General features: G+C 61.1%; 2 protein-coding genes and 1 pseudogene across 4 annotated transcripts; all 3 read right to left on the bottom strand.

The window, feature by feature from the left end:
- Window positions 1-2998: 2998 nt before the first annotated feature.
- Window positions 2999-5214, bottom strand: LOC123350549 (annotated as a pseudogene).
- A 1584-nt stretch (window positions 5215-6798) lies between these two features.
- LOC123349791 (C5a anaphylatoxin chemotactic receptor 1-like) lies at window positions 6799-14045 on the bottom strand. Of its 3 annotated transcripts, none has more exons than XM_044987966.1 (2): window positions 13994-14045; window positions 6799-11118 (listed from the first exon to the last, which is right to left on the bottom strand). In XM_044987966.1, the coding sequence occupies exon 2, from the start codon at window positions 11096-11098 to the stop codon at window positions 10022-10024; it is 1077 nt and encodes a 358-aa protein (XP_044843901.1). In that variant the 5' UTR covers window positions 11099-11118; window positions 13994-14045; the 3' UTR covers window positions 6799-10021. The 3 variants fall into 3 exon arrangements, with proteins under 3 accessions (XP_044843901.1, XP_044843902.1, XP_044843903.1); XM_044987967.1 differs by lacking the exon at window positions 13994-14045 and adding an exon at window positions 13355-13529; XM_044987968.1 differs by lacking the exon at window positions 13994-14045 and adding an exon at window positions 12139-12239.
- A 5391-nt stretch (window positions 14046-19436) lies between these two features.
- On the bottom strand, window positions 19437-20443 carry INAFM1 (InaF motif containing 1). The gene has a single exon (XM_044989081.1). The coding sequence runs from the start codon at window positions 20349-20351 to the stop codon at window positions 19941-19943; it is 411 nt and encodes a 136-aa protein (XP_044845016.1). The 5' UTR covers window positions 20352-20443; the 3' UTR covers window positions 19437-19940.
- Between the last annotated feature and the right edge of the window lie 2611 nt (window positions 20444-23054).

Consider the following 23054-nt stretch of genomic DNA (forward strand, 5'->3'; position numbering starts at 1 on the left):
ACCTCCAGAACCCCTGCCCCTGACTGCCCCCCACCGCCCCATCCAATCCCCCCTCTCCTTCCTGAGTGCCCCCTGGGGACTCCTGCCCCCATTCAACCCTGTTCCCTGCCCTCTGACTGCCCTGACCCCTATCCACCCCCCTCCAAACTCCCCTGCCCCCTATCCAACCCCCCTCCCCCCCCGCTCCCTGCCCCCTTACTGCGCTGCTTGGAGCACCGGTGGCTACTGCCGTGCCGCCCAGAGCACCAGGACAGGCAGCCGCGCCACCCGGCTGGAGCCAGCCACGCCACCACACAGCACAGAGACCGGGTCAGGTGCCACTTGGCTGGAGCCAGCCACGCCGCCGCGCAGCACAGAGACCGGGTCAGGTGCCACCCGGCTGGAGCCAGCCACGCCACCGCGCAGCACAGAGACCGGGTCAGGTGCCACTTGGCTGGAGCCAGCCACGCCGCCGCGCAGCACAGAGACCGGGTCAGGTGCCACCCGGCTGGAGCCAGCCACGCCACCGTGCAGCACAGAGACCGGGTTAGGTGCCACCCGGCTGGAGCCAGCCACGCTGCCACGCAGCACAGAGACCAGGTCAGGTGCCACCCGGCTGGAGCCAGCCACGCTGCTGCGCAGCACAGAGACCAGGTCAGGTGCCACCCGGCTGGAGCCAGCCACGCTGCCACGCAGCACAGAGACCAGGTCAGGTGCCACCCGGCTGGAGCCAGCCACGCTGCTGCGCAGCACAGAGACCAGGTCAGGTGCCACCCGGCTGGAACCAGCCACGCCGCCGCACAGCACAGAGACCAGGTCAGGTGCCACTTGGCTGGAACCAGCCACGCCGCCACGCAGCACAGAGACCAGGTCAGGTGCCACCCGGCTGGAACCAGCCACGCTGCTGCGCAGCACAGAGACCAGGTCAGGTGCCACCCGGCTGGAACCAGCCACGCCGCCGCACAGCACAGAGACCGGGTCAGGTGCCACCCGGCTGGAACCAGCCACGCCGCCGCGCAGCACAGAGACCGGGTTAGGTGCCACCCGGCTGGAACCAGCCACGCCGCCGCACAGCACAGAGACCAGGTCAGGTGCCACTTGGCTGGAACCAGCCACGCCGCCGCGCAGCACAGAGACCGGGTTAGGTGCCACCCGGCTGGAACCAGCCACGCCGCCGCACAGCACAGAGACCAGGTCAGGTGCCACCCGGCTGGAACCAGCCACGCTGCCACGCAGCACAGAGACCGGGTCAGGTGCCACCTGGCTGGAGCCAGCCACGCCACCGCGCAGCACAGAGACCAGGTCAGGTGCCACCCGGCTGGAGCCAGCCACGCCACCGCGCAGCACAGAGACCGGGTCAGGTGCCACCCGGCTGGAGCCAGCCACGCCACCACACAGCACAGAGACCGGGTCAGGTGCCACTTGGTTGGAACCAGCCACGCCACCGCGCAGCACAGAGACCGGGTCAGGTGCCACCCGGCTGGAGCCAGCCACGCCACCACACAGCACAGAGACCGGGTCAGGTGCCACCCGGCTGGAACCAGCCACGCCGCCATGCAGCACAGAGACCAGGTCAGGTGCCACCCGGCTGGAGCCAGCCACGCCACCGTGCAGCACAGAGACCGGGTCAGGTGCCACCCGGCTGGAGCCAGCCACGCCACCACACAGCACAGAGACCAGGTCAGGTGCCACTTGGCTGGAACCAGCCACGCCACCGCGCAGCACAGAGACCAGGTCAGGTGCCACCCGTCTGGAGCCAGCCACGCCGCTGCGCAGCACAGAGACCAGGTCAGGTGCCACCCGGCTGGAACCAGCCACGTCACCTTGCAGCACAGAGACCAGGTCAGGCAGCTGCACCGCCTGGCTGGAACCAGCCACGCTGCGCAGCACAGAGACCGGGTTAGGCAGCTGCACCGCCCAGCTGGAACCAGCCACGCCACCGGGCAGCACAGAGACCGGGTCAGGTGCCACCCAGCTGGAGCCACCACCCGCCGCGCAGCAGAGAGACCGGGTCAGGTGCCACCCAGCTGGAGCCACCACCCGCCGCGCAGCAGAGAGACCGGGTCAGGTGCCACCCAGCTGGAGCCACCACGCCGCCGCGAAGCAGAGACCGGGTCAGGCCCCGGCTCTGCAGCTGCGCTGCCCCAGGAGCTCGCAGCCCCGCTGCCCAGAGCATTGCGCCGGCAGCGCGGCGAGCTGAGGCTGTGGGGCAGGGGGAACAGCAGGGGAGGGGCCGGGGGCAGCCTCCCAGGCCAGGAGCTCCGGGGCTGGGCAGGAGAGTCCCGCGGGCCCATAGTTTGCCCACCTCTGCTTTAGAGCTCTGCTGGGGCAGGGATCGGGGCCGGGCACACCCAGCCCTATGCTCCGGGCTCTCACAGGCCAGCCAAGAAAGGGGCAGGAGAGGGTTCGCCACAAGGCTGTGATTTATGGATGAGCTGTATTGCAGCAGCACCGTACACATGCAGAACAGAGACAGTCCCTGCCCCCAGAGCTTCCAGTCGGAGCAGTTCAGTGGTAATACGGAGCTGGCCCCTTCGCTCAGGGGCTGCAGGATGCTCGGGGGGCAGCAGATCTTACTGCTCCCTCCAGCCGGCTCTGCAGAGACTCGGCTCCCCACACGTCACAGCACCAGCCAGGCTCAGCGACCACGCAAGGCACAGACGTGGTACCCACAAGGTACCACATCTCAGCATCCCACAGTGCACCGCAGCCGGGGGGCGAGCATCTCGCCTGGTCAGCCCAGTCCCCTGCTCTCTGAGCTGGGGGACCCCCAGGCAGGGCCGCCCAGAGGGGGGGCAAGTGGGGCAATTTGCCCCAGGCCCTGGGCCCCACAGGGGCCCCCACGAGAGTTTTTCAGGGCCCCTAGAACGGGGTCCTTCACTCGCTCCGGGAGTCCTGGAAAACTCTCGTGGGGCCCGGGCCCCTGGAGCATCTTCCGCGGCAATTCGGCGGCAGGGGGTCCTTCCGCTCCGGGACCTGCCGCCGAAGTGCCCCGAAGACCCGCGACGGGGGGTCCTTCCACCCCGGGACCCTCTGCCAAAGTGTCAGGTCTTCGGCGGCAAGACCCCAGGCCCCCTGAATCCTCTGGGTGGCCCTGCCCCCATGGACCTAAACCTTTGCCTCCGTGGCCTGCCCGCTGCTCGTGGAGGTGAGCTGATCCTTGGCCTCACCCCCTAGGGCTGCCCCCTCCTCCTGGAGGACGTCAGCCAGGCGGCTTTGCACCAAGCCCCGGAAGCCGCGGCCCATCCCCACGTAGATGATGGGGTTGAGGCAGCTGTTGACGTAGGCCAGGCTGACGACGAGGGGCTGGGTGGTGTCTGCCAGCTTGTACAGACGGGCGCTGGGGGCGTGGGCAGCCAGGATCAGCCCCACCACGTGGTAGGGAAGCCAGCACACGAAGAAGCCGACAATCACTACCAGCACGACCACCGTGGGCCTGTGCCATCGGACCAGGCAGCTACCCCGGACGCGGGCCAGGACCAGGCCGTAGCAGGTGGCGATCACCACGAAGGGGACCAGGAAGCCGGCGGCGAAGCGGAAGGTAGCGACGGACACCTCGACGGTGGTCTGGTAACTGGCTACTCGAGCGTAGTCCAGGACGCACGTCACTTGGTCTGAGAACTCCTCGGTGCGGGGAAGATGAGGGTTGGGAGAGTCATGAGCAGAGCCAGGAACCAGGCTGCCCCGCTCAGGCCCCAGGCCAGCCGGGTCGTGCGGTGGTTCTGGCACCAGACGGGCCTGGTCACCAGGGCGCAGCGGTCCACGCTGATGGCCATCAGGAGCAGGACGCTGGCAAACATGTTCAGGATGGTGAGGGATGGGAGCAGCTTGCAGGCGAGGTCACCCAGCTCCCAGCGGTTGCCGCGGGCCACGGGCACGGCCAGGAACGGCAGCGCCAGGCAGCAGAGGAGGTCGGCCACCGCCAGGTTGAGGAACCAGACGGTGTTCACCGTGCGCTTCATCCGGAAGCCCGTCACCCAGATGACAGCCGCATTCCCCGGCACGCCCAGCAGGAAGACGAGGGAGTAGAGAACCAGAGACGCCCACAGGATGGGGGTCGGCTGTGGATCCGTCACGTCGAAGCTGGGCGCAGTGAAGTTACCGTATGAGTCAGGATCGTAGTCACCATACAACTCGGTGACGCTCATTCTGCAGCAGGATCCGCCCCCTAAAAACCAAATTGGGGTTGAGTAAAATTCTCTCCCTTTTCTGCTCTGAAATGGCACCATCTGCCCAAGGCCCGGTGCTCGCTGCGGGAGCCTGCCAGGCCTGATGTATCATTGCATAGACCTGGGGGGGGTCCCCCCTGTAGGCACCGCAGCCCCTTCCCGTGCTGGTGTCCCACCCCCAGCAGCTGCGCCAGAGGCTGGTCCTACGCTTGGAGGAGCCACGAGAGCCCGACAAGGCCACGTGCATGATTTCACCAACCAGCCCCCGGCTCAGCCGTTCCAGGCCCCATGATTTCTCTGTGGGTTAGAGACACCCAGAGCAGCAGCCGGGACTCCTGCCTGCTGGATAAAATCCCCCCACACCATGTACATGCCGCAGCCACATCCCAGCCGGGGGGACCCTGCTGCAGGATTCTCTGCCCACGGCCTAGTGAGTGCAGTAATGCCCCCCCGCCCCACTTGAGCATTGGCCTGCTAAACCCAGGGCTGTGAGTTCAATCCTTCTGGGGGCCATTTAGGGATCTGGGGCAAAAATCTGCCTGGGGCTTGGTCCTGCTTTGAGCAGGGGGTTGGACTAGTTACCTCCTGAGGTCCCTTCCAACCCTGAGATTCTATGAAGGGCTAATTCTTGCCACCACGACCTCCTTGGCATGGGACAGGGCCCTGCTCTGACGTCACCCTGGCCTGCAGCGGTGGGGGAGTGACCCCCCCCAACTGACACAGTCACACTCCGTGTGCCCAGCTGAGACTGGGGCCCCGTTGTGCCAGGGGCTGCACGCAGAGTGAGAGACAGGCTCTGCCCCAAAGAGCCCGCAATGCAAACCGACAGCAGAGGGCTCGGTCTCCCCACATGGCAGCGGGGGGCCGAGGTCGGAGAGATGGAGTTACTCACCCCAGGTCACAGCAGGCGTCTGTGGCAGAGCTGTGAGTTGGATCCAGATCTCCTGAGTCCCAGCCCAGTGCCTTCCCCACTGGCTCACCCTCCTCTGCTGGGGCTTCGGCTCCAAGCTGTCCCCACCCAGGCATGGGCTGGCCGCTGCTGCGCTCAGTGGGTGGGAGTCGTCGCTGCTTCCTTGCTGCATAGAGGGAAAACTCAGCCCAGGGCACCGAAGGGTTAACAGGACCCCCTGCCCCGCATGCCCCTCCCTGAAAAGACCAGGCCCAGCTGGATCTGGCCCTGCGGTTTCCTTTGCATCACACCAGAGCATTGGGCAATGGGGCTGGCTGCCGCGAGGCAGACGCAAAGCTGCAGAAGATGGGGAAGCTGGGAATTCTGCAGCGGCAGCAGAACGGGCCAGAGGCGCGGCCGGGGGGTGGGGGGGTGATGGGACACCCTGTGTTTGCCACGCAGTCCCGGCCCGGGCCTCGCCCGTCAATGCCCCAGCCCAGGCAGGGAGCACGCGAGCACAGGCTGTCGGGGCCGGCGTAGAGGGGGTTACGCACTCAGCTGTCACACGCGTGAACAACGCGTGTCACGGACGCAGGTTCCGTGCCGGGGATGGTGCCGAGCTGCCGGCCGGACTCCGGCGCTGAACCCTTGATTTTAGTCCTTTCTATTCAGTCAGTTTATGAAGCAGGGCCCACCACACGGACCCGCACCAGTCCCCGGCACAGAGCGAAGCAAACAAACTAGCCCCAGCCTTTGAGTCCCTCCCCCCGGAGCAGGGTGTGGGTCACTGCCGGCTGCTCCTCAGGGCAGGGCTGGCCGGGGGCCCTGTTAAAATGCGCTGGTGAGAGACTCCCCACTCGGTGCCTGGCTGCTCTGCAGCATCACAGCTGGGGCTGGAGCGGGCTCATCCCAGCATCCCACAGGGCAGCCAGGGCAGCTCCCACTCCCACCCAAGAGCCCAGGTCCCCCAGAGGCAGGAGGGGGCTTTAGCGGTGCTCGCAGAGACCTGACAAACTCACAATGCCCAGCATCGTGCACGTGGCCAGACTGGACCAGCCCAGGCTCCCTCTGGCCCAGTCTTCAACAGAGGCCATCGCCCCCTGCTGCAGAGCTGGTGCTGGGATAACCTGCCCCCAAGGAACGTGCCCTCCGCCCCGCCCCTGCCCAGCGAGGGGTCAGCTCCGGCCCCGAAGCAGGGGGACTGATAGCCCTCCACCGGGCGGAGATGGGGGCCGCTTCCCGAGAGGCTGGTGTGCTAAGAACTCCACCCAGAACATCTGCAGCAGCCCACAGCCGCTTGCACAAGCCCCGGCATTTCTGCATTTCTAACTCCTACAGCTCCCCAACCCCAACCCCCCCCACCCCCCGACAGCCGAGTAGGAGCTGGGGCAGCTGCCTCCCTGGGCAGGGGTGCGGGGCCGGTTGCGTCAGCAGCTGCCGGTTTGCTTAGGGCAGCAAGAATATTCCCCAGCTGTCCTGTGACCAGCCTCCCAATAAACACTGGAAACGAGAACTGGGGTTAGTGGCTTGCTACTGCCCTGGGGGGTGGGGGAAAGGCCTGGGCACAACTGCCAAACGCGCTCCCGCCCCCCCCCCCAGGATCCTGCTGGCCCCAGGGTCAGGCGTGTAACCAAACCAGCCACCTTTCAGCTGGGCTCTGGCTTTGTTAGCGGTGTGGGCAGGGCCTGTCCTCTACAGCCCCTAAGACAAGAGGGGCCGGGCCAGGATTGGGGCCTTTAGGTGCGACCATAATTCACAGGTTTCAGAGCAGCAGCCGTGTTAGTCCGTAGCCGCAAAAAGAACAGGATCCTTGTGGCACCTGAGAGACTCACACACTTATTTGGGCATAAGCGTTCCTGGGCGAGAACCCACTTCACCGGATGCACAGAATGGAACGTACATAATTCACAGCCTCACTGGGGCTGGTTCTGCTTGCACCCTCCCAGCCAGCGTGTGCTGCCGCTGCCCCGCCCGCTCCCTTCGCTTGTGGCACATCGAAAAGCCCCCAGCACCTGGGCTCCTTGGGTCGTGACCCCCCTGCACCGGCCCGGATCTGACCGTGGGATCAGAATCCTGGGGCCAGGCAACGTCGTGCTCCACGGCCGCCGGGAAGCACCCGACTTGGTGAGCTTGAGGGCCATGGACCGAGGCAGAGGGAAGCCCCTCAGACCCCCAGCTCATCAGACCCCAGACCCCCCCAGGCACCCAGCCTGCGGCTCCTTTCCGACACGCTGCTTTCATGGCCTCCCCTGCCCCGTGGCTGTCCCTCGCCACGTCCCACGGCCCCCGCCCAGGAAAACGCCAGAGCTGATGAGCTCAGCTATGAACAGGGCTTCTGCTTTTCAGTTTTTAACCCATTAGCACCAGCCCAACATCCCAACACAAACTCAAACGCAGCGACAAAGAGGCTCGTTTATTCACTGAACACGGAGGTCTCCCGGGAGCAGCACCGCGCTGGAAGGGCGGGATTCCTAAGGACCCCCGCTGTGTGGTGCGTGAATTGGTCCACGTAGGCCCTGCTGGCGGGGACCCTGGCAAAGAGAGACCCCCGGACAGTGTGTGCAGAACCAGCGCCCCGAAAAGCCCAGCCTTGTGGACAGCGCCATAAAGCGCTAAATGTCACCCCCCCCCCACCCATGCTCCCTTCAGGGCGCGGCAGGCCCATTCCCAGCCCCTCGGGTGCCTTGTCCCTGGGCTGAGGTCCCCCCACCCTGGCAAATAAGCAGGTGGCTTCATGCCCCACACACTCATCGTCACAGCTAGACTCAAGAGAGACACGGCAGCAGCCACGTCTGTGTTAAGGGCAAACCTGGAAATACCCACAGGAACACATTGGCGCTGCACCAGCGGGGATGGAGGGGCCTCGCCCGGGGTAAGTGGCAGCAGAGCCCCGTACAGCCTAATGGAGGAAGGCGAAGCACCAAGGATCAAGCCACAGAGCCACCTGTTTATCTGCCGGGGCAGGGGGACCTCAGCCCAGGGGCGAGGGGAGCCGCTGGGACCGGGGCTGCCAGGCACAATCACACGGGGCTGCAGGGAGGGTCATGGGGTGAGACCTCCTGGGGGGGTTCGGGCCCACGGATCAGGGCAGGACTCACTCTACCTCTGCCCAGCCAGTCCCAGCTGCTCCAGAGGCCAGGGTGCAGGGACGAGACTCAAGGGGTGACGGAGCTGGAGCCGAGCCCTGGCAAGGGGTGGCCGCTGTCTGTGGACGTTGCAGGAAGAAGCTGTTGGTTCAGTTCAATCGGTGTCTGGCCGCGCAAACCAGCAGGAAGGACGCAGGACAGCTCAAGATAAGCCACTGCTCAGCAAATGCCTGAGTGCTGGTAGGAGATAGTGCAAGGCCTGTGCACGCCGGCGAGCAAAGGGACTCGAGCAGTTTGTAACAAGCGTCTCCTGGGGGGTGGGGGGGAGAGAAGCTGTTTGCGGGGCCAGGGTGACATGCAGGAGCCGCTGGGGCAACTGCAGACGCCGGCCCTGCCTAGATCCCCATCACAGAATGGTTTTAGGTAGGAGAGAAAAGGTCGCAGACGGTGTATTTAAAACCCTACCCCCCCCCCATATTTGTTCCTATTGTTAAAACAAACAGTCCTTTGGCTTGCTGGTGCCAGGACTCACTCAGATCCCTTGGGTCAGCATGGCTGCTACGCCGGGTGCTGCGTCCCAGGCCTGGCAGAGGTGCACTCAGACCTGTAACCTCCTGGGAAGTCTCTCTCTGGCCCAGTCAGTCAGGGGCTGGCTTGTGCCCTGGAGCAGGAGGGCAGTGATTTCCTGCCAGTCGTCCTCTCCCATGACACAAAACCCAAAACACCAACATTTCCGGGATGGTGCCCCTGCAGGGTGCTGGAGGGGGTGGGGGGCGGTTGGATCCAAAAACCTAATCCCCAAAATCCCAGCCCTACAAGGGGGAAGTTACAGAAAATTCTGAGCCTCTGGCAACAGGGGCGGGAAGCTAGAAACTCTCCCGTAATCTTCCCCCGGTGGATGCTGCTTGCAGCAGCTTGCACGGGGGCCGCTTGCACGGATGCACATTGGCACCTGGCTCTCAGGTGCTCGGCCGCACCCATGCAGAGTGTGTGCCCAAACGCTGCCCCGTTCCGACCTGTGCGTCACACCCTGGGCTGGTGCCGACGACTGCATGAGGGGCAGGGAGAGTCACGCCCTGCGGCCCTGGGTCTCTGTAAGCCCCGCGCTAGGGAGGGCGGGTCTCTGTCGCCCTCTCATGGCTGATTTGCATAAGAGGGTAACAGGCTACTACTGCAGCCCGGCAGAGGAGTTACCCCCCGTAGCTTGGGAGAGAGGAGCTCGGGCCGAGGGCCACCAGCACCCAATGCAGGGATCCTGCCTGGGACAGCTGCAGAGCTGAGGGTGAGGCTCCATACACCACATCTCCATAGTTAGCCTCCTGGAGGCTGGTTCTCTCTCGGAGGACCCCAGCCATAGAGGAGACCCCACTGCATGGAGGTCTCCAACCACAGAGAGGACCCTAGCCAGAGAGGAGACCCACCCAGAGTGTGGCCTGTAGCCATGGAGATGTGGTTGTAGAGCGATTCCAGGTGTTGCCCCAGTCCCGTCTCTATGGCAGAGGGGCTGTTGGGGGCGGGGCCAGACTGGGGGGAAGGGATGGAGAAGGAATTTGCGGAGGGGGGACATGGGGAACTGGAGATTGGGGGGAATCAAGGCGGGAGCTGGGAGGATAGGAAGGGGAGTGAGGTGCCAAAGGGTTGGATGATGGGGAAACAGGAGAATGAAATCATGAATATTCAGATATGCAAATATAGAGGTGGCACTATGTGCATTATATCACCATCTGCCCCGCCCCACAGCCTGCAGGGGCCTGGGGCGTGCAAGGGGCGGTGGCTGTACGGCTGTGCCCCTGCACGGACCCCCCAGGGTAACGACGGCGAGCGAAGGGGAGGCAGCTGTCGCCTGACATGTCACAAGCCCAGCCTGCGGTGGGGCTGCCGGGGGCCCGTTCCCCAGCTCACACCCCGATGCTTCGGTCCTCCGTCGTGGACTTGGTCTCCTGCGTGGATCTGGTCTTCTTCCTGCTGTCACCCATGGAGAGCGAATCCTCGCTCAGCACGTTGCGGAGGATGGTCTTCAGCGAGCGCTGGAACCGGTCTTTGAAGTCCTGGCCCATGATGACGTAGATGATGGGGTTGAGGCAGCTGTTGACGTAAGCCAGACCCACAATCAAGGGGTCGGACTCAGAGGCACCTTTGAAGAGGCTGGTGGTGGACTTGTTGGCGGCCTGGATCAGCCCCACCACGTGGTAGGGGAGCCAGCACACGAAGAAGCCGATAATCACCACAAGAATGACCTTAATGGTCTTGCGCGAGCGGGTGAAACGGCTCCTGTGGACGCGGGCCAGGACCAGGCCGTAGCAGGTGGCGATCACCACGAAGGGGACCAGGAAGCCGGCGGCGAAGCGGAAGGTAGCGACGGACACCTCGACGGTGGTCTGGTAACTGGCCACTCGAGCGTAGTCCAGGACGCACGTCACTTGGTCTGAGAACTCCTTGGTGCGCGTCGTCCGGAAGATGAGGGTTGGGAGGATCATGAGCAGAGCCAGGAGCCAGGCTGCCCCGCTCAGGCCCCAGGCCAGCCGGGTCGTGCGGTGGTTCTGGCACCAGACGGGCCTGGTCACCAGGGCGCAGCGGTCCACGCTGATGGCCATCAGGAGCAGGACGCTGGCAAACATGTTCAGGATGGTGAAGGATGGGAACAGCTTGCAGGCAAAGTCACCCAGCTCCCAGCGGTTGCCGCGGGCTGCGGGCACGACCAGGAACGGCAGCGCCAGGCAGCAGAGGAGGTCGGCCACCGCCAGGTTGAGGAACCAGACGGTGTTCACCGTGCGCTTCATCCGGAAGCCTGTCACCCAGATGACAGCCGCATTCCCCGGCACGCCCAGCAGGAAGATGAGGGAGTAGAGAACCAGAGACGCCCACAGGATGGGGGTCGGCTGGAAAGTCTGCGGAGCTGGCGTGTCGAAGATGGGCGCAGTGAAGTTACCATATGAGTCAAGATCGTAGTCATCATTCAAGTCGGTGAGGCTCATTCTGCACCAGGATCTGTATCCTGCAAACAAACAATCAAATAGAAATGCCAGTCATTTCCTGCTGCTCTGTGGGAATGGCACCGTAACCGCATCGTTTTATTAAAACACAGATCCAGATCGGCCTGTGGCACTCACCGACATAAGAGCTCTGTGAGGCCAGGAGCTTAGCAGGATTTTAAAAAAAGGACTGAAAATTTGTACTCATGGGACCACCTGGCGTCCCGCTGGGAAGGACGCAGGAAGTGTGGCTGGGATCTAAACTGGCTGACGGGTGTTGTGGGGGGCACCTTCCCCTGCGGACAGACTGCTCCAGAGCTCTGAGGATTTTTACACCTTTCTCTGAGTGAGCTAGTGCTGGGCACTGTCGCAGACGGGATACCATGCTAGGCGGGCCCTGGCCTCATCCACACTGGGAGGGAAGAGTGATGGGTCCCATCAGTCTCACAGCAGGGGAGCACGCAACCCAGACCTCAGCTTAATGGCCATGAATTATTGGGGTTCATCCCCCATTCCTATCCTTAACCTCCCCAAAAAAACCTGCCCTTGAGAATGTTCCTGGTTTTAAACCAAACCCCCACTCCCAGCTAGCAGCCCCCTGGTCTGGGGGACCTCACGGCCCCGAAGTGCTGGGAAGCGGGTGGAGACGGGACTCGGAGCAGCTGGAATCACTCACAGGTTTGTTTTCAGTTTTAATGTGCAGGAATTAGCATGCGTGAATTTGGTGCTGGATAAAGTGAATCTGTTGCCTAGGTGCTACCAGGGCAGCTTCCCCCAGGCACCGTCCCCGGGGCCCTGCCGGCTGCACCCCCTCCAGGATGAGATGGGACCAAGTCCCACAGCCCACCCAGGCATTGGCTGCACTGGCAATTTGCCCCGATTCCAGTGCCTGCCCCGCTGCACAGGCTACGCCATTGTTTGCACTGCTCCAGCTGAACGCTGCTTGGAAAGCAAATCACAGCGCACAGCGGCATTTGCACGGGGGCAGCTGGGACCCCCAGAGCAGACAAGACTTCAGTCCTTGGCCTCTCTGCTGCGCCTACCCTGCAGGAGCCCAGACGGTACCAATGGGTGGATGCACGCCTGCCCTCTTGGGAGCTGGGCTGAGGCCCCGGCACCTTTCGCACAGGCCAGCGAATGCCCATTGGAGGCTAAGGACCTGGGCCCGAGCCTCTCCGCGTTCTGCGCCCGGGCTGCCCAGTTGCAGGACGACTCTGCACTGTGAAGCCAGTTGCCCAACGTTGCATCCTTCCCGTGATGAAAGAGCAAAGCCGCGTAATTGGGGCAGGAAGGAAAAGGCACTGCTATTTATAAAGCACTCTCTCCCGGCGAGGGCCCCAATCCGGGAGGCATGGGCAGCAATGCCCACAGGACTGGGCCCTCGGTGAAACCCCCCGTCTGATTGGTGCAGGTTGCTGCGCCGAGCTGGGTAGCAGTAAGTGCCTGAGCTCGGCATCTCCCCCTGCTTTAGGCTGGTGACAAGAATAATGTGATCGTGCAACAGCACAACCTCAGATTCACGGCTTCTCTCCCCAGCTCTGGGAGGGGAGCGGGAGCTATTGGTTACCCAGGGGCTGCTGGGAGCCAGGACTCCTGGGAGGGCAGTGGGGTCTGGTGGCCAGAGCAAGTGATGGCGCGTCAGCACATACAGTTGCTAACAAAGCTAAACAGGCTCTTTAGCCCAAGGCAGATGGCAGCTCCAATGCTGCAGAGTTTCTAGCCACAGAGCAATCCAATTTCCCAAAGGAAGAGTTTCGTAAACACAGGAGCCCTCCTGCCAGGGCTCGAAGCAGGCTGCGTGGTCATCACTATTGGGGGACGGACAGCTCAGGGCGTGGGGGTGCCAGACACATATCGGAGCTAGTTGGCGGAGCAGTGTGGCTATACACCGATCCAGCCAGGCTGGGTTAAACACAGCCCAAGCCCCTAGCTGCCAAAAACATTGACTTAAAATATTTTAACTGAACTAGAGACTGGAACCAGAAAAAAATCCCTGGTGCAGGGGAAAATCTCAAGCCTGGTCCACAAAGGAAAGTGTGACCAGTTCCACCAATCGAGTTACGCTGGGATATGCCGCTGAGGGGGCATTGAGTCCCGTATCGGAGGGGCTTTTTCCGGTTAGCTCAAACTCCTTCCCAAGCAACCTCAACTACACTGAAAGCCGCTGCCCTGATGCGGAATAAGTGTGTCTACACGGGGGTGACACCAGTATAACTGCATCACTTTCCATTCATACCTTAGTTATACCAAAAAGCTCACCAGTGCAGAGGCAGCCCACGACCTCTTTTACGGCAGTGAAGAGTTGCCCATTAGAGAAGAGAGGACGCGGGTGCCAGGAATTGAGCTGTCAGCGTCAGACAGAACAGGCTTGCCACACCACGGACAAACCCCGAGACCGTTCCAACAACTCACATGCTGACCCACAGCCTATCTAAAGCTCCACCTCAAATGCAGCCGCCGTGACAGGCAAATCCTGACCTGGGACACGACTGATCTGGGAGCAGGCACCGCCGGCGTGGGGTGATCTGTGGGCAGACTATCAGAGCAAGCCCAGGACCGGAGGAAAAGCAAATGATCTAGGAGCACCAGCCCAAAGCCAGCACTTAACGTGGGCGGCACCATCTCATCTGGATTCTGATAGACGCCCTCCTTTGATCAGGCCACTTCCAGCAACGCCCCGACTGGCTTAACAACAAGCTTCGAGGCCTAACCCAGACTATCCATAGCAATTTGTGCCTGTCTGAGCTAACGACCATGCCAGGAGCTGCCCGCAAAGTGCAGGCAGGACGACATCGGCATTTGCCCCATGGGCTCGGCTGTTCCCCGCTGGAAGGCCCCACAACGCCCCAGAGAAGAGATGGCTCTGGGCCCGAGGCACAGAGCTAAGCAAGCACTCACCCCGTGTGCCCAGACCCCGCAGGCTGCGCCCGTGCTGCAGGCAATTTTCGCAAGTGTGGACAGGCAGCGAGGGCTGAGGTTTTATAATGCCGCAAACAGGAAGCTCCAGGGCTCTGCAGAGAAATTGCTTAGTTCAGCCCGTAGGAGCAGGGAGTGGGTCAGAGGTGGGGTGGCAGCCCAGAAAGGAACCTGGCTGTGGTGGAGGCTTCCACCCCCATTCCTGGAGCTCTGCGTTGGATTCCCAGTGCTGCCACCCTCCCCTAAACTGCTCTGGGCTTGCGGCCCCGTTCTCCGTCCCCCCAGGTCAGAACAGCTACACTCTCCCGTGGGGTAAATGACAGCGTAAGGTACGTTCTCTGCTCCGGTGCAAACACACGCCTGCTCAGGACGGAGGCGGTGATGGCAGACAGACCCTGCACAGACCGACGAGTTGGGCACAGGAGATCGCCAAGGGGCTGTTTGGAACGGAATTGCATCCTGGGGAGATTAACTCACTCAGCAAAAAACCTCATCTCAACCTGCTTCCTGCTGCAGCGCCAGGGTGGGCGAGTGCCCCGCCCCACGCCAGGCTCTGAGCTCCTTGCCAGGGGGCCTCTTGGGCGCTACCCACAGAACCCAACCCCCCCGGCGCACCTCGGCCCTGCCCCTGAGGGACCCTCTGGTGGGGACTCCATCCCAGGGCCCATTCAGACGTCTCCTCTGCTGAGGCTGCAGCAAGGGCGGGTAGCTACGGGAGGCTGGGTAGGAACCAGCCCGACCTCCATCTCCTTCCACCCAGGAGAGAGGGAAGCAGAGGGACCTCAGACTGTAGCCCCCTCCCAGAGCTGGGGCAGGAACACGGGACCCCTCTGGGGTAGCTACCTGCAGCCCTCCCAGCTGAGAGGCCTTTGCTAGCTGCGGGGGGCAGGGGCCCACTTCAGGCCTGATTCTGCCGCTGCGTTCCTACCTGAGAAACTCCACGATTGCACCTGTGTGAGTGAAAACGGGCACCTGGGCCGTCTCTTCATTAGGCACCTGGGGTCCCACCTCCCTGACCCCCCACTGGGACCCAGGACTCCGGGGTCCTAGCCCCCGCGCTAGGCAGAGGAGCTAATGATTTAGAGCATCAGGGGCGAGTGGTCAGAGCAACAGGGCTCCGGGTGTAGTAAGAGGAAACCCTGAAACGTAAACCCTTGTCAGAGGCTCGGTATGAGGCCTGAGGCCTGGGCTAAAGTCACGGTCAGGACTTTGCGAACGTAAAGCGAAGTGAAGCTGTGAGCCAGAGGCAGGCCCGGCTCCCAGGAGCTGGCAAGGGAAGGGCTGATGCTGCAGACAGAGACACACCTAAAAGGTGCTGGACACCAGATAGCAGAACATTCGCCTCCTTGCACACTCCCCACGCGGATAACCAGGAACAGCCTGACCCACTCCAGTGGCTGGTTGTCTCTGGGCTGCTTGTCACCCTGCAAGGGCGGGGGGAGCATTCCAGGGCTGTGTAGCTTCTTTGGATCCTTTTAACTCTTTCTTTGTTACTGTTACTTGCTCTGCCAAATTTGTGGCCTGCTGTTTCAACCATCTCACTGCCATAGACATTCGTTGCAGAATTCTTGCTTTTTTACTTTTATTATTTTTTAGAGCCTCGGTTTCTACCATCGCTCTACATAGGCCAGTCCATGTTTCCCCACTTTTCTTAAATTCATACGGACCCCCCTTACTGGCAATCCAGCGGGTCCACGAGTTATCAAACTCTGTGGGTATATAAAGGGAGGGGATCAGGGGGTTCCCTAGCTCGAGGTTTTCTACCATGTTAGATCGTGGTTCCTACAGCGGCCAGCTCGCTTACTCACCAGATCAGCGGTTGGGGTCACCAGTGTTGTCACCTGCTCCCAGGGGTGGTGCTCTGCTCTGTTCAGTGTTGAGATCAATCAGCTGCGTGCGTGTTCCCTCTGTGTGCTGCCCTGGCTCTGCAGATCACTGACACAGCAAACCCCAAGAGAACCCCCAATGACCACAGACTGTAGTAAGGTACGAAGGCACCTGGCCAGGTTTAAATTGTCAAAGAGACACACAGTCTCCAGCTCCCTGGCATAGAAGTCCAAGGTGCTGCTGAGGTGCAGCAAGCTAGTACTTATGTGCTCCCTGACGATGGACTCGGCTCAGTCAGTGGTGGGACTTTCCACTGCCCCCTCGGCTGGACAAAGACACCCACTCAGAGGTGCAGGTCAGGTGTGTGAATGAAGGATGCGTGGATAATTAAATCAACCTCCAGCATCAGCCCCTCCTGATAACACCAAGGGCTGAAGATGCAGACAACAGCCCTGACAAAGTGAGAAGAGTCCACCCCAAAGGAAAAGAACAAAGGTGCAATCGAAACAAGATCAAAGCCAGGTCCAAGGCTGAATGTCACGTCTGCGATTGACAGGTGATCAATCACCCAGTTCCCAGAGGCGGCATGACACAGCAAGACCCATAGACTCTTGTTCAAACTAAAGCCTACAGAAAGGCTGGGTGAGATGGGAGACTTTGGGTAACGTTCTGCTGCCAACATCAAAGGTCATTGGTGCGCGCCCAACAGAGACCAGCCCTTCCTCATGCCCGGCTTCCCTGGCTAGTTAGCCACCACGAGCTGCGAACCCAAGCAGCGAAATCAAGCTACGGACTCAAGCTACGTTCAGGACTGGTCACTATCCAGCAGCTGCAGAACATTTGATGGGGGTGGGGGGAATATATAGGTATTAGGTATTAGCTATTGGTCATAAATCAAATTGTGTTATCATAATAAACGTGGCATATTGCCTTGTCCCCTGAAAAGATCCTGTGTGGTTTTATCAGCAGAACAGCGGCACAGAGCTAAGCAAGTACTCACCATGTGTGCCCAGACCCCGCAGGCTGCGTCCGTGCTGCAGGCGATTTTCCCAAGCGCCAACGGGCAGCGAAGGCTGAGGTTTTATAATGCCGTGAACAGGAAGCTCCAGGGCTCTGCAGGCGAATTGCCTAGTTCAGCCCTTAGGAGCAGGGAGAGGGGTCAGAGGTGGGCTCAGGCCTGTCTGCTCCAATGTGGAACCAAGAATGGAGAGGAGAGTAAGCAGAATCCTGATTCTGACTTGTTGGTAGGAACTGATTATGTCCCTGTAAACAGAGTCCAGTCTCTCAGATGGCGGGAGTGGTGGATCTAAAAGCACGAATGCAAGAGGGTGTCTGTGTAGATGCTCAAAGCCCAGAGGGGCTGCAGTTGGTGGACCCTTGCCAGCCAGCCAAGGGAGGTTCAGATCTCAACCCCCTAGGAGGAAGGTGAGGGGGAAAGTACCCGAGCCTGCTGATGGGAAGAATGAGTCAACTCTAAGAAGGGAAATGAAATTTTGCGGTACGCACAATGATGAGAATTTGAAAACTAGTGTTGGTGTTGATGCAAATTACCTGTCTGACAAGGGAGGGGGAAGATTTGCCTATAGTTCTTGGCACAGAAGATACAGCAGGTCAGAGCTTATAGGGATATTTTCAAGAACTCCTGGCAAGATCACAAAAGGTCCAATCTACTATTGACCTAGTCAAATATTACCACGGGTTTGTAAAGGGATTCAGTAACAGTGTTATTTCCATGATAAACCTTACCAAAAAAAGCCTCTTCTAGTCAAACCTGATTTTGATAAACCATTGCTGTTATGCACTGATAATGTTGATGTTAAACTGAAAAGTGTAATAATCCTTGTGACGTTGCAGTCTATAATATTTTATGAAAATATGCTAATGAGTGTGAATATAATTTGTAACTGGAATATGCTTCATGCAAAAGGTCTCTTGTATGGTATCATTACAAAGCTTATAATCTACTGAGTGTGGTCATCCTATTTGTATGAATGTATCATATCTTGTACCTGAAACTAGGAATATGAAATATAACTCTGAGGCCTATTGTAATTATGCAAAGGGTGGGCAATTAATGGTGGCTTGGAATCTTGATGGCACCCATTGACTAGGACAATTGACTGTTTCCCTGTAAGTCTTCCTGTATCCATGTGTGCTGGCAAGTGGGTAAGTCTTACAGTGACATGTGATCATATCACTTGAACTGGAATCCATCTTCAACCTGGTGCTTTTCCATTTAGGAGGAGGGGCGGGAACCCAGACAGGGACAAAGGATTCCCGCCTTGTGCAAAAGATAGACAAGGGGGTGGAACAGAACAAAGGGGGAGCCATCAGGAGACATCCTCTAGCTCCCACCTGAGCTGGAACAAGGACTGTCCCAGGGGAAAGGGTTGGGCCCAGACTAGGAAGGCATCTAGTCTGCGACATCTCTGAGGGCGAGATTGTATCTGGGTTCAGTTTTCTTACTGGATTAGGCTTAGACTTGGGTGTTTTATTTTATTTTGCTTGGTAATTCACTTTGTTCTGTCTGTTACTTGGAACCACTTAAATCCAACTTTCTGTATTTAATAAAATCACTTTTTACTTATTAATTAACCCCTAGTCTGTATTAATACCTGGGGGGGAGGCAAACAGCTGTGTATATCTCTCTACCGGTGCTATAGAGGGTGAACAATTTCTGAGTTTACCCTGCATAAGCTTTATACAGGGTAAAATGGATTTATTTGGGGTTTGGACCCCATTGGGAGTTGGGTATCTGGGTGCTGGAGGCAGGAGCACTTCTTACGCTGTTTTCAGTTAACTCTGCAGCTTGTGGGTCACGCGGTTCAGACCTGGGTCTGTGTTTGCAGCAGGCTGGCGTGTCTGGCTCAAACAAAGCAGGGTACTGGAGTCCCAGGCTGGCAGGGAAACAGGCTCCGAGGTAGTCTAGGCACGTCAGGTGGCAGCCCCCATAGGGTTTCTGTGATCCAACCCGTCACAATACTGAATGAAAAATTCCTGTGATGCCTCCAGCGGTGCCTAGGGACACCCCTTTCTGCATCAATTTTGTGTGTGGGGTGTGACACTGTTTGGAATATGGGAGCCTGGAGGGTATCTGCTGACAGCCAGTCGGGATGCAACAACTCCCACGGATGGGAATGGGCTAAAGTGACACGGTCTCTCCCTCACCTTGCAACCCCCCCTGCTCCCTGCAACCCCCCTGCTCACCCCAGTCCTCACCCTGCAACCCCCGCCCCACTCCCTGAACCCGTCTGCTCTCTGCAACCCCCACCCCTCACCCTGCTCCCTGCAACCCCCACCCTGCTTTCTGCAACCCCCCCACTCCCTGCAACCCCCACCCCACCCCCTGCTCCCTGCTCCCTGCAACCCCCCCCACCCCGCTCCCTGCAACAACCCACCCCTCACCCTGCTCCCTGCAACCCCCCCTGCTCCCTGCTCCCTGCAACCCCTCCCACTCCCTGCAACCCCCGCCCCGCTCCCTGAACCCCTCTGCTCCCTGCAACCCCCCCGCTCCCTGCAACCCCCACCCCACCCCCCTCGATGGGTAGGTTTGTGGCGTGAGGCGGGACAGAGGCGGGGGCAGGAGCAGCGCCTGGTTTATTGGACAGACAGACAGACAGAGAGAAGGATACAGGATTTGCTGAGCCCCCGAGGCCCTGGGAGCCTGAGTCCATTATGGCCTTGACACCCAGCAGCCCAGGCCCCTGGCGCCAGCACACGGGGCCTTGGGGGGCTGGGGGGGGGCTATGCTGCTAGGTTAGCCTGGTGCTCTCCGACCCTGGCACCGGCCAGGCCCCTCCCGGCTCAGCCAGCCCACGCGGCCCCCCCGGCCCTGGAGAGGTGGCGGCTCCCCCGGGCCCGTCCTTGGCCGCCTCCTGAGGCTGTTCTGGGCGCCCCCCCGCCCGGAAGCAGGGTGGGACCTGCCCCCCGCCCGCTCTGCGCTTTCACCGTCCGGGGCGGGGGCCGCTGCGCGCCCCGAGCGATGCCCGGGGAGCCCTTCACGCCCAGGCCGCGGGCCCCGGCTCCGTGCTGGTCTCATCCCTCCTGGCCCGGCTCGGTCCCACGCGGGGAGCCCCCAGGGGCGGCTCCATCCTCCGGCGCCTCAGTGGGTCCCGTCGCGGCCTCTCCAGCCCGTGCGCCCCGCGGGGCCCTGCCGCCCGCTCCGCTCCTCCGCCGGGGGCCGCCGGCCGCCGCCCAGGGCCCCCTCGGCCGCCGCCTCCCGCTGCCCCGGCCCCGGGCCGCTGTGGTTGCAGAGCCGCGGGGCCCGCGGGCCGGGCTCGGTGCCGTTCTCCGCGCCGGGGCCGCGCGGCGCCCACACCAGCCCGTAGTAAATCACCAGCAGCAGCGCGGCCAGCGAGACGCAGAGGAAATAGGCGCAGACGGTGGCGACTCGCAGCCAGCGCGGGGGGGCCCGGCCGCCCCCCAGCAGCAGCTTCCCGCCCCCCCGCGGCCGATCGCCGGCGTAGCTGGGGGGCACCGGCTGCCCGGGCCCCTCGCCCTCCCGCTGCTTCATGCCGGCTGCGCCCGGGGCGCACGGGGGAGGCTGGCACGGCCCGGGGCGCTCGGGGGAGGCTGGCACGGCCCGGGGCGCTCGGGAACCTCCTGTCCGGCCCGGTCTGGGCAGCCTCGCCTCTCCCCCCGCCCCCTCCCCCTCCTGTGCCAGACCCGCCCCCCCGCGCTGTGCCAGCCTCCCTCCGCCCTGCCGGCTCAGCACCCCCCCCGGTCCGCCCCCCCCCTTCATGCTGGGAGGGGGGGTCTCAGGGCTTGGACCGCAGAGCCTGCACCCCCCGCCCACACACACACGGCTAGTCTCAGGCGGCGGGGGGGGCATTTCCTATTCTCAGCCTTCAAGGAATCTGCCTCCCCCCAGCCTGGCTGCCGGGAAAAGAAGTGGGGAGACACCGATGCAGCCCCCAGGACTAGGAAGCACCCACTGAGCTCTGGGGGCTGCAAGGACCCTCTGCCACACACCCCTCCTGGCACAGGTACCCCTCCACCCCCGCACAGGGAGCTTGGGCTGGAGAAGAGAGCGCTGCCCCCCCCATTCCCCGCTCTGTGGCGCCTGGAGACCCTCACCCCCAATCCCACCCGCAGCTTCGCCCCTTCCAGCCCCGAATCCCACGCTGGGCAGACGCCACACGGGTGCACAGTCCCCTTGGCTGGGGAGTTCCACACACGCCCGGCCCCAGGGACCCCAAGGACCCCACCAATCCTCCCTGGAGAGTCCCAGCAGCAGCAGGGGGGCTGCACGGCATGGGGCAGGGAGTGACTCGGGGCCTAGTGTAGGCGCAGCACCTGGCCCCATAGCACCTACCACAGCACAGCAGTGGCCTCCCCCTCACCAGGCATCACCAACAGGCAGCGGCTGGGGGCTCTGCCTGTCACACCAGTCAATCCCGTTCACAGCTGGGGAGCTAAGGCACAGGGAGAAGGGACTGGCCCAAGGTCCTCCAGCAGCGCTGTGGCAGAGGTGGGAACAGAACCCAGCTCTCCTGCCTCCCAGCTCAGGGCAGTCACCCGGTCACCGCACGGCTCTGTGCATGAGTGCCAAGGCCAAGATGTCGTCAGGGGTATGTTTGGTCGAAGTCCTGGACGGGTCACAGGGTGGTGAATTTTTATTTATTACCTGTGACCTGTCCAGGACTTTGACCAAAAATACCCGTCTAAATCTCTACTTCTGGAGCCCTGCTGCTCCAGTGCTGGGGGTTGACTGCCCCCCAGCTTCTGCTCCCGGGAGGGACTGCTCTCCGGACGCCCCTGGGGCCACTGCTCCAGCTGCCCCAGCACTCCCTGAGGCTTCCCCCGGGACTGCTGCCCAGAGCGTCCTTAGCAGTGGCTGGTGAGGGTGGCCCAGGACCACCGGAGCAGCTGGCTCCAGGCCCCTCCAGAAGCAGCCGGTGTGGCTGGCGGTGGGGCACCCGAGTAGCTGGCCCTGGAGTCAGCCACACCAGCTGCTGCAGAAGACACAGAAAGTCACAGCCTTAATTATTGCAACGAACGCTCCAGCCTGCACCCGTTTGAGAGACACGTCTGGGGGCAGAAGAGCGGCTTGCAGAGAGGCGTCTACACCTGAAGCTCTGGCCTTGTGGTCTTAACGAAGCCACATTTCTTCCCTGCGTCTGCTGGCTTCTGCGTCGGATTTCTAACACCTCCCACCCTGTCCCCCCTCCAGCTAAGAAACACGCTGGCTCCATGGATTAACAGGGGCAGGGTGGGGCTAGGTGGTGCCCGCAGCATGGGCAGGGATTGCATTAGCCTCCGAGAGGCTGTGCTGTGTCCATGCCACAGGCCAAGGGCTCACTGCAGGTTTGCTCTGTGCACAGGCGGCTTCCTCAGAGCAGCCAGACCGGGTCAGACCAAAGGTCCATCTAGCCCAGGATCCTGTCCTCTGACAGTGGCCAATGCCAGGCGCCCCAGAGGGAATGAACAGAACAGGGAATCACCAAGTGACCCATCCCCTGTCGCTCATTCCCAGCTTCTGGCAAAAAGAGGCTAGGGACACCATCCCACCCATCCTGGCTAATAGCCATTGATGGACCTGTCCTCTGTGAATGTATCTAGTTCATTTTGAACCCTGTTATGGTCTTGGCCTTCACAACATCCTCTGGCAAGGAGTTCCACAGGTTGACTGTGCGTTGTGTGAAGAAATAGACTTCATAGACTCTAGGACTGGAAGGGACCTCGAGAGGTCATCGAGTCCAGTCCCCTGCCGTCATGGCAGGACCAAATACTGTCTAGACCATCCCTGATAGACATTTATGTAACCTACTCTTAAATATCTCCAGAGATGGAGATTCCACAACCTCCCTAGGCAATTTATTCCAGTGTTTAACCACCCTGACAGTTAGGAACTTTTTCCGATTGTCCAACCTAAACCTCCCTTGCTGCAGTTTAAGCCCATTGCTGCTTGTTCTGTCCTCAGAGGCTAAGGTGAACAAGTTTTTCTCCCTCGTCCTGATGACACCCTTTGAGATACCTGAAAACTGCTCTCATGTCCCCTCTCAGTCTACTCTTTTCCAAACTAAACAAACCCAGTTCTTTCAGCCTCCTTCCTAGGTCACGTTCTCTAGAGCTTTAATCATTCTTGTTGCTCTTCTCTGGACCTTCCTTTGGTTTGTTTTAAACCTGCTGCCTGTTACTGTCATGGGGTGACCCCTAGTCCTTGTGTTAGGAGAAGGAATAACTAACACTTGTTTACTTTCTCCACTCTAGCCAT

The sequence above is a fragment of the Mauremys mutica genome, chromosome 15 (genome assembly GCF_020497125.1).
Source record: "Mauremys mutica isolate MM-2020 ecotype Southern chromosome 15, ASM2049712v1, whole genome shotgun sequence".
NCBI lineage: Eukaryota > Metazoa > Chordata > Testudines > Geoemydidae > Mauremys > Mauremys mutica.

Coding starts and splice junctions, on each gene's coding strand:
- LOC123349791 (XM_044987966.1), bottom strand. CDS start 11,098: ATGAGCCTCACCGACTTGAATGATGACTACGATCTTGACTCATATGGT.
- INAFM1 (XM_044989081.1), bottom strand. CDS start 20,351: ATGAAGCAGCGGGAGGGCGAGGGGCCCGGGCAGCCGGTGCCCCCCAGC.